Here is a 9,252-nt window from a genome sequence, read left to right as displayed (position 1 = left end):
GTGCAATATGTATGTATTTATTTCTTTGTGTACCCGTTTTCTTGGTTTGAGGACATCATTTATACAGTGTAAAAAAAATATTGTTGGTTTAACTTAAAGTAAGTAACTAGGTTACCTTAAAATTTTGAGTTGATTGAAATAAAAAATTTGAGTTAATACAATGGAGATTGGTTTAATCAACAGAAAATCAAAATACCAGTATGACATCTGAACCACATTTATTATCTAGGTTGATTTGACAAAAGAAAAAATCAAAAAACAAATCATAATCAGTGTAATGTCTATTTAATGAATCCCTTATTACATATATGAAATCATTCTTAACAGTACTTCTTATGGTCATTTTCTATTTAACTTTAACATATTAAAATGTTTTAAAATAATCATTAAGTTGAATATAATATAATAAATGGTAATAATTATACAAAATCTGTACATTTAATAAATCCTAAATATGAAGTTATAATTCTGAATATGTAAATATTCTGTAACAATTCATGGTTTACATTTATATATTCAGAATTCAGAAAAGATTCCCTTTTATGTTTTCAGATTTAACTATAGGCCTATATTCAGATTCACATTTATATATTCAGACTTATAACTTTATATTCAGGATTTATAAAAAAATATTCAGATTTCATATAATTATTTTGTGGTTGGCCATTAATAAATATAATGTAATGCATTATAAATATTCAACATGTGTTACATTTTACTTTAGTGTATTGTTTATTTACAATCATGTTGTTATTTTGAATTATATACAGTGCTGGTCAGATTTGCTTGCAAATTGTAGTCTGTTACGAAAATTAGTTAGTAACATAATCTAATTACTCATTTTAATGTATTCTGACTACTTTTTGAGTATAGGATTATTGTGATTTAGATTTTTGTACAAGCAGCACAACTGTTTTCAACATTGATAATAATAAGAAATGTTTCTTGAGCACCAAATCAGCATATTAAAAATGATTTCTGAAAGATCATGTGATTCTGAAGATGCTGAAAACTCAACTTTGCCATCAGGAATAAAAAACATGTTCGAATATATTCAAATAGAAAACAGTTTTTTAAATTTGTAATAATATTTTGCAATATTACGGTGAATTTTTGATCAAATAAATGCAGCCTTGGTGAACATAAGAGACTTCTTTCAAAAACATAAAAAAAGTGTAATGTTTCCAAACATTTCACAGGTATGTGAGTGTATATTGTTATTGCTGCTCCTCCTCCTTTATATGAGCGAAGGAACACGTGCCTGTCCATGGCATTCTGAGAGTAGATCTGCGCAGTGGTTTTGTTCTTCCTGTTCTCTTTTGCTGTGCTGCATTTACATCAGATTAGAACACGGAAGCAACGGTTCCTCCGAATCATTTGCCTTTCCCAAAAAGGACTCAGACAGGTACTGTTGGCCGAGTAGGGGCCTCAGGCGTGGAGTCCCAGGATCTGAGTGTCCATTTGAACAAGGAGAGATGAGTAAAGGAAAAAACAAAGGGCAGGAGAACATGCCCAGTTCTCTCCTCAGCAGCCAGGAGAATGAACGCCTGCTGGAGTTGCTGGGAAGGAGATGTGTGGTGAGTGAAGAAACTTTGATTTGAGGGCCAATCATAGATGGACATTCTGTCCCACAGAAGAATTTGGGGATGGAAATCAATCAGTTATAAAAGAGAAAGTCCTCAAAGGAGAGACATGGAGCCGAGGTCACAGATGAGATCAGAGCTGTTACTGTTGATGTCAGTTAAAGGTCAAAGTGAAACTAAGCCTTTCAAGTTATATTGTTGCGTTCCTGTGTGCCAAATGAAAAGGATGAAGAGATTGCACACAAAACATGACAAAATTTGCTGTAATAGCTAAACTATTTAATCCACTGTGTTTTGATTTTGCAATTATGTTCACCCAGGAAAACTTCTAATATCATAAAAGCATAATTAGTTTTCTTCCGAATGTACACTTCACAACATTGTTAACCTGTTTGTATTGATGATTGATGTTTGCAACTACAAAGTTTAACTGGAGAGTGACAGGAAATGCTGTATGAGGCCACTTCCTGTTGTTGAAGAGGATGCTGATGTCTTTGCTCGAGCTTTCCTTGTAATACTTCACTGATTAATCTTTTATTAATGTACATTTATGTAAATTTATTGTGTTTGTGTGTGTGTGTGTGTGTGTGTGTGTGTGTGTGTGTGTGTGTGTGTGTGTGTGTGTGTGTGTGTGTGTGTGTGTGTGTGTGTGTGTGTGTGTGTGTGTGTGTGTGTGTGTGTGTGTGTGTGTGTGTGTGTGTGTGTGTGTGTGTGTGTGTGTGTGAACGCAGAGCACGGCCACAGCGGTTGTTCAGTTGTACATGGCTCTTCCTCACAGTCCGACCCAATGGAGTCTCCAACATACAGGAGTCGTGTGTTTCATTAAGGACAATCCTAAACGTTCATATTACATCCGGCTCTATGACATAAAGGTTAGAAATTCACATTTGAATCTGTAGTGTAAAAAAACCTTAACAAACATGCTCAGAATTTTTATAACGTTTATGCATCTTGCATCTATGCAGATATAGATGCTCTCAATGCTTTTCTGAGATTATATGATGATACATTAATTTATACTGACTTCTGTTAGCATGACCAAAGATGACCTGTGACCAAACAGGCTAAGATTAAATAAAGATACACTTCTGCTTTGAGTTCTGAGTCACAGCAGCTCAACTCATTCATGAAGACACATTGTGGTAGCACCATTTAGACTTTTATAAGTATTTATGCGTGTTTTCATTTCATTTATTTATTTTTGTCAGGAAGGTAAAATGGTCTGGGAGCAGGAGCTATATAATCAGATGACATATTCCTGTCCATTGAGGTTCTTCCACAGTTTTTCAGCTGATGTGGGTACAGACTCCTTTAAAATTCTTGAATTCAAGCCAAAACTCAAAAATGTTAGTCACTGTCTAAATAACTGCTCAAATTAAGCCACACTGGCATCATCAGAAATGTCTTCTTTAAGTTTTTTATTGATTTCAAAACTGTAAAAAAAAAAATATATTCTCTGCAAAATCTCACAATCTGAGAGATCTAATACAAATTTAAATGTGTCTCAGGACTGTCAAGTAGGTTTGAACTTTGCCAGTGAGACAGAAGCTGATGTGTTCAGAAACGTCACTGAGGAGAAGATTAATCAGAGATCCAACCGCCAGGGTCAGTTACTGTCATTCTCATTCATATTTATATGAATTTTGCTCATAGTATTTTCAGAGTATTTTATCATATATCCTTGTTCCTTTTTTATACATGCATATTTAGAAAAACGACAGCATGCTACATCTGAAGGTATGTGTCTTCAATTAAAAATTATACTTGCTATTAATTTAGAAATTAGCATTTTAAGACACTTTTTTTAACTAACAGAAAAACGGGCACCACAACAAATCCCTCCAACAAATGGTGAGTCACTTTTAAATGATTTAAAGACTTAATTATTGTTTCATTTACTCACCATCGTGTCATTCCGTACCTGTATGGCTTTCTTCTGTGGAACACACACACAAAAAAAATTTGTGAATAAATGTATATAATGAAATTCAGTGGGGTTCAATGTTGTTTTATACCCCAGTGTTTTTTTTTTTTACCTAAAATATGTTCAGCAAAAGAAAGTAAGTCATACAGATTTGGAACAACAAGAGGGTCAATAAACAATGACATAATTTTAATTTTTGGATGAACTATCCTTTTAATTCATCCTGCAGTGTTCACATGATCTGAATGCATTGATAAATCGTTAGCCTCATAGCATAATTGCCTAAGTCATTTTGTGTTTTTTCTTGTTTTCCAAAGACATTGAAATATGACTTAGGCAATTATGCTATGAGGCTAAAGTGTTTAACCAATTATTTCTGTTAATCAGGTCCAGTTTCACAGCCAAGCGTCATGACCACGGTGGACATCCAGAACCCAGATATTGTTGCATCAAGGTACCGCTCTCCCCCAGTGCCGACCCCCGCACCAGCTTCAGTCTCCATATTAAGCAAAAAAGACAAAAAGGGAAAGAAGAAAGGCCCAAGGCTCACTAAGGCAGATATTGGAGCACCTAGTGGATTCAAGTAAGAAGGTTTTACCATAAGTTGGACACTCACCTTGTGTTTTGTTCCATCTGTTTGAAGTGATGCTATCTGTGCCTCTCCTGCCTTTTTAGACACGTCACTCATATTGGGTGGGATCCAAACTCTGGTTTTGATGTAAGAATTGTCCTTTTTCCTTAATGCATAAAGCAAATTGAGTCACATAAACTGTGCTTATTCTGATATAGCAAATAGCATTTCTAAAGTTATAAAAGCAGCATTTAAATGAACACTGACTTTGGCCCCTCCAGACCAACAATCTCGACCCTGACCTGAAGAAACTGTTCAACAGTGCTGGTATCAGTGATGCCCAGCTGGCAGATAAAGAAACATCTAAGCTTATCTATGACTTCATCGAGCAATCTGGAGGGTTGGATGCAGTAAAAGAGGAAATGAGGAAACAGGGTAAGCTCATTTTAAAATAAAACAAAATCAATTTTGTTTACCATTTTAACTCTCTGTGTGGAATATTTGGAAGTTCGATTTGGAAATTTCACTTCGGTCAGCATGAAATAAAATACATTTTATAAATGCACCTTATTGATATTATTGTGAGCGATTCATCCGTGCATGAATGTTTCATTTATTTTATTTTGAGCTTGTCATTTTTTATTATCAAAATGTTAGAACTTGATCTCCCAGTCAAATGACTTCTCTCTGGTGATGTTTGCTGGACTTCTCCAATCATTTGGTCTGCTTAAACCCCACCCCTTTCTTACAATCGACTGCAAACTTGCATTCAGATCACAGAACCAAGACCCCGCCCTACTTTTTTCCCATTTTTGATAATCCGTTTCACTCGAATGTACACCGCAACATCTGTCACTACTTTCGTTACATAGCAACTTTAATGATCTTTGTTGCCCTCACTGATGCTTCTCGGGGCCATTCTGGCTCTTTCTCTCCAGACCCAGGAGGTCCTCGTTCTGCCCCTGCACCTCCTCCACCCCGTGGTGGGCTTCCCCCAGTGCCAGGCCCACCCGGACGCCCTCCACCACCTTTGCGCGGTCCACCTGGAGGCCGTTCTGGGCCTCCACCCCCACTGCCATCCTCTCTTCCGCCACCACCACCCAGCCACAGTCACAAGCCACCTCCTCCACCTATGGGTGGAGGTGCACCACCTCCACCTCCGCCCCCACCACCTCCTCCACCCCCACCTTCTTCAGCCGCTAACTTCCCCAGCAGCCCTGCCAGCTCAGCTCCACCTCCTCCTCCTCCCTCTGGTGATGGAGGAGGACGAGGAACTTTACTGGAGGAAATTCGTCGTGGGCGTGTGCTAAAGAATGTACGTGAGACATTTTCACACAAACGCAATGCATTTTGTTCAGTGTAAGCATTATATTCTGCTTTGTTGTGAATAACCACGTTTTGAGCGGTTATGTGGTGTTTATTTCAGGTGCCTGACTCCCCGGACTCTAATCCAGCTCAAGATGAGTCCTCAGAGGGAATTGTGGGAGCTCTGATGATGGTGATGCAGAAAAGGAGTAAAGTTATCCATTCCTCAGGTAACTCGTTTAATAAATCTAAAGGGTTTTTTCACACTTTTACAAATTCAACCTATAAAATATAACCTATTGAATGACTTGTGGCAGTAGCAAGTCCCATACTTGATCTGCAATAACAGCAGCAGCGTAGAAGATCTATTCCACCAAAACCAAGCATACAACATTGTCATAACCATAAACAATAGTTTGCTCATTGGATCATCGAAGGTCATTTGCAAAGACATTGGCTAATAAAGTGAGATTAAATTCATAAAGTATATTTGTATTATTTTAAGCTATTTTAATTATTGTATTTAGCGTAATATTCTAAGTTTGCATTTCACTGTTTTTATTCATTTTGATAAATACTGAATCTGTATGTGAGCTCACATCATAGCCAGCAGCCATATCCCCCTTTAGCCCAAGACTGGTTGCCCACTGAAGCTAAGCAGGGTTGAGCCTGGTTAGTACCTGGATGGGAGACTCCAGGGAAAACTAGGCTGCTGCTGGAAGAGCTGTTAGTGAGGCCAGCAGGGTGTGCTCACCCTGTGGTCTGTGTGGGTCCTAACGCCCCATTGTGATGGACACTATATTGCAAAAAGCACAGTCCTTGTGAGAGATGTTAAACTGAGGTCCTGACTCTCTGTAGTCATTAAATATACCAGGATGTCCTTTGGAAAAAAAAGAGTAGTTTTTTTTTTTGGCATCCAAACAAAATTTTAAAATTGGCCTCTGTTCATCATCATGGCCTCCTAGTCATCCCCATTTATATTGAATGGCTTCATCAGCGATCATGGTCTGTATGTTCTCTGTCACTGTCGTAGCACAGGCATGCAGTGCTGTGTGTCGTCTTCGTCTTCGCCTTCGAGGCAATGCTGACCCGGGAGTTCAGTCAGACCAGGCCGCTGTGGAACGCTGGTCCTTCCCTGGCCAACACTGACAGAACACGGAAACTCGACCATGCCCCCACGCAGGGACGCTATGCCTCCCATGTCCAGACAGGTTGATGCGCCGCGCAATGTACTGACCTCGCTCTATGGTGACATCGGTACCTGCGTGATCCCTGGGCCAGGTGATGTCCACAAGAGTGGTCTAGGAATGGGCTCAGCCAGGTTCATGTGAGGGGGTCTAGGAACTCGTTTTCTCAGCTTCTCCATGTCCCAGGCTGGGCTCTTCAGCTGTGTGATTGAGGACTGCACCCAACAGTCTTCGACCCCCCAGAAGCAGCACAGACGGTTTCCTTAGTCTGCTTCCAAACGCCAGGCTAAGCAGCACTCCTGAGACGGGCAGCTTGGAGTTAGGGCTCAGTTCTTCTAGGAGCTGGTAGAAGGCTCCTAGAGGCCGTGGATGGCAGTGTGCGACGCTCTGCCTCGCCACTCTCGTCCCCCTCTGTCGCCAGACGCCTGTCAGAGCAGGCCTCCGTGGAACGCTGGTCCTTCCCTGGCCTACTCTGTCAGGACGCGGCTTATGACCGTGCCCCCACACTGGGATGCTACGCCTCCCGGGCCGGTCATTCCGCTTCGATGCCCCACCGAGGGTACGTCTGTGGTTCGCATGACCTCGCTGGTTCAGTTCTTGGGAGCCTGGCTAGAGCTTCCCAACCGAGTTGCTGGCGGTACGTCTGGCTCTGCACCGCTTCCATGCGCTGCTCAAGAACCAGCACGTACTAGTCCGATCAGACAATACCGCGACAGTAGCGTATATCAACTGACAAGGTGGTCTACGCTCCCGCCGTATGTCGCAACTCGCCCGTCACCTCCTCTTATGGAGTCAGAGGCATCTGAGGTCGCTTCGAGCCATTTATATCCCGGGAGACCTGAACTGTGCAGCCGACGAGCTCTTACGGCTTCAGTCTCTTCCTGGAGAATGGAGACTCCATCCCCAGTCGGTTCAGCTGATTTGGGAACAGTTCGGGGACGCACAGGTAGATCTGTTTGCCTCCCACAACTCTTCCCATTGCAGCCTGTTTTACTCCCTGACCGAGGGCACGCTTGGCACAGATGCACTGGCGCACAGCTGGCCGCGGGGCCTCCGCAAGTATGCGTTTCCCCCAGTGAGCCGTCTTGCACAGACCCTGTGCAAGATCAGGGAGGACGAGGAGTAGGTCATTTTGGTTTTGCCTCATTGGCCCACCCGGACCTGGTTCTCCGAACTAGTACTCCTCACGACAGCACCTCCCTGGCCAATTCCAGGATCCAAGATCGGGACGAGGGTGCCATAGGGTGCCCCATCTCTGAGAAAGAAGGTCCTTCCTCAGAGATGGGGCACCCTATGGCACCCTCGTCCCGATCTTTGGAACCTCCACTTATGGCTCCTGGATGGGACGAGGCAGGTTTTAGTACCCTACCACCAGCGGTGGTGGCTACCATCACTTCCGCTAGAGCATCGTCCACGAGACTTGCCTGCGCGTTGAAGTGGAAACTCCTGAAGGAAACGACCTGCAGGCATTTTCGGTTGACGAAGCGTACCTGGATTTCGGGCCGGCCTATTCTCACGTGATCCTGAGACCCCGTCCTGGATACATGCCCAAGGTTCCCACCACTCCCTTTCGAGACCAGGTGGTGAACCTGCAAGCGCTGCCCATGGAGGAGGCAGACCGAGCCTTGGCACTGCTCTGTCCAGTACGTGCCCTCCGTGCTTACGTAGACAGAACTCAGTGTTTCAGGACCTCAGACTATCTCTTTGTCTCTTATGGTGGGAAGCTGAAGGGAAAGGCTCTTTCCAAGCAAAGGTAGTCTCACTGGATAGTGGACGCCATTGCTTTGGCATACCAGCAGCAAGGTCGACTGTGCCCCCTTGGTGTGAGTGCCCCCAGGTGGAGTGTGGCTTCCTCTTGGGCTCTAGGGCATGGCACCTCGCTAACAGACATCTGCAGAACTGCAGGCTGGGCGACACCTAACACATTTATGAGATTCTACAATCTCTGAGTGGAGCCAGTGTCCTCTGTACTCGCTTCAACCAGCCGCTACTAGGATCAGCTCAGGTGTCTTCGCTTGCTTGCCATTCTACTCCGCGGACTGGATACGTGCGATATTTTCCTCAGGTGAGCCTCCCCGAGAAGCCCTGAGTTTCCTCCAATGCTGTTGACGTCAATGCAAGTTATGCCACCAACAGCCTTCGCGTTGGCTAGGTGCCTCCATGTACATGGTTCCCCCTCTGGGCGACCCCCAAATGTGTATCTCCACTGTCAGCCTCTCTGAGCATCTTTCCCTTGGCAAGCCACCTTGCCACCCCTGGGGTTGAAACATTCCACCCTGCGGGCTGGACACCCCAGTGTTTTTCCATATACAGCCCCCTTCTGGGTCATATGTGTATTCTGTAAATCTGTAAGTAATTTTGATGTATGTTATATTTCTTTGATTTTTTTCAGATGATGAAGAAGATGATGGTGGTGATGAAGAGGAAGAGGATGAATGGGACGACTAATGCTTCTCTCTGCACTTGGTTCACACACTTCTGCCATTTCTGACACTCACTGGAAATAATTTTATCAATTGACATGAAATCTTTTATTCCAGATTAAAGTTGCACTGAATGATCTAAGGGTCTACTGGAAATCAAATAAAGCAATATAAACTACACTCTGATAATGACTAGATTTTAAGCCCATTTTGCAGTTTGTCTCACTCGTTTCAAAGACTGTTCTGTCTTCTTTGTGCA

General features: G+C 42.8%; 1 protein-coding gene across 1 annotated transcript; it reads left to right on the top strand.

Annotated features, from left to right (window-relative positions):
- Window positions 1-1,287: 1,287 nt before the first annotated feature.
- wasb (WASP actin nucleation promoting factor b) lies at window positions 1,288-9,173 on the top strand. The gene is made up of 12 exons (XM_082189301.1): window positions 1,288-1,577; window positions 2,315-2,455; window positions 2,792-2,878; window positions 3,092-3,188; window positions 3,294-3,320; window positions 3,399-3,434; window positions 3,895-4,090; window positions 4,183-4,225; window positions 4,360-4,513; window positions 5,017-5,393; window positions 5,505-5,613; window positions 8,963-9,173. The coding sequence occupies exons 1-12, from the start codon at window positions 1,476-1,478 to the stop codon at window positions 9,016-9,018; spliced, it is 1,425 nt and encodes a 474-aa protein (XP_082045427.1). The 5' UTR covers window positions 1,288-1,475; the 3' UTR covers window positions 9,019-9,173.
- Window positions 9,174-9,252: the final 79 nt, after the last annotated feature.

This window comes from Leuciscus leuciscus (assembly GCF_965113295.1).
Source record: "Leuciscus leuciscus genome assembly, chromosome: 13".
NCBI classification, from domain to species: Eukaryota; Metazoa; Chordata; class Actinopteri; order Cypriniformes; family Leuciscidae; genus Leuciscus; species Leuciscus leuciscus.
This window is presented reverse-complemented; position numbering and strand designations above follow the sequence as displayed.

What these genes read in the sequence shown, in the direction of transcription:
- wasb (XM_082189301.1), top strand. Translation starts at nt 1,476, where the DNA reads ATGAGTAAAGGAAAAAACAAAGGGCAGGAGAACATGCCCAGTTCTCTC. An exon ending in TCCGGCTCTATGACATAAAG is followed by an intron (nt 2,456 to 2,791) that starts GTTAGAAATTCA and finishes TATTTTTGTCAG; the next exon opens with GAAGGTAAAATGGTCTGGGA. An exon ending in ATCCAAACTCTGGTTTTGAT is followed by an intron (nt 4,226 to 4,359) that starts GTAAGAATTGTC and finishes TGGCCCCTCCAG; the next exon opens with ACCAACAATCTCGACCCTGA.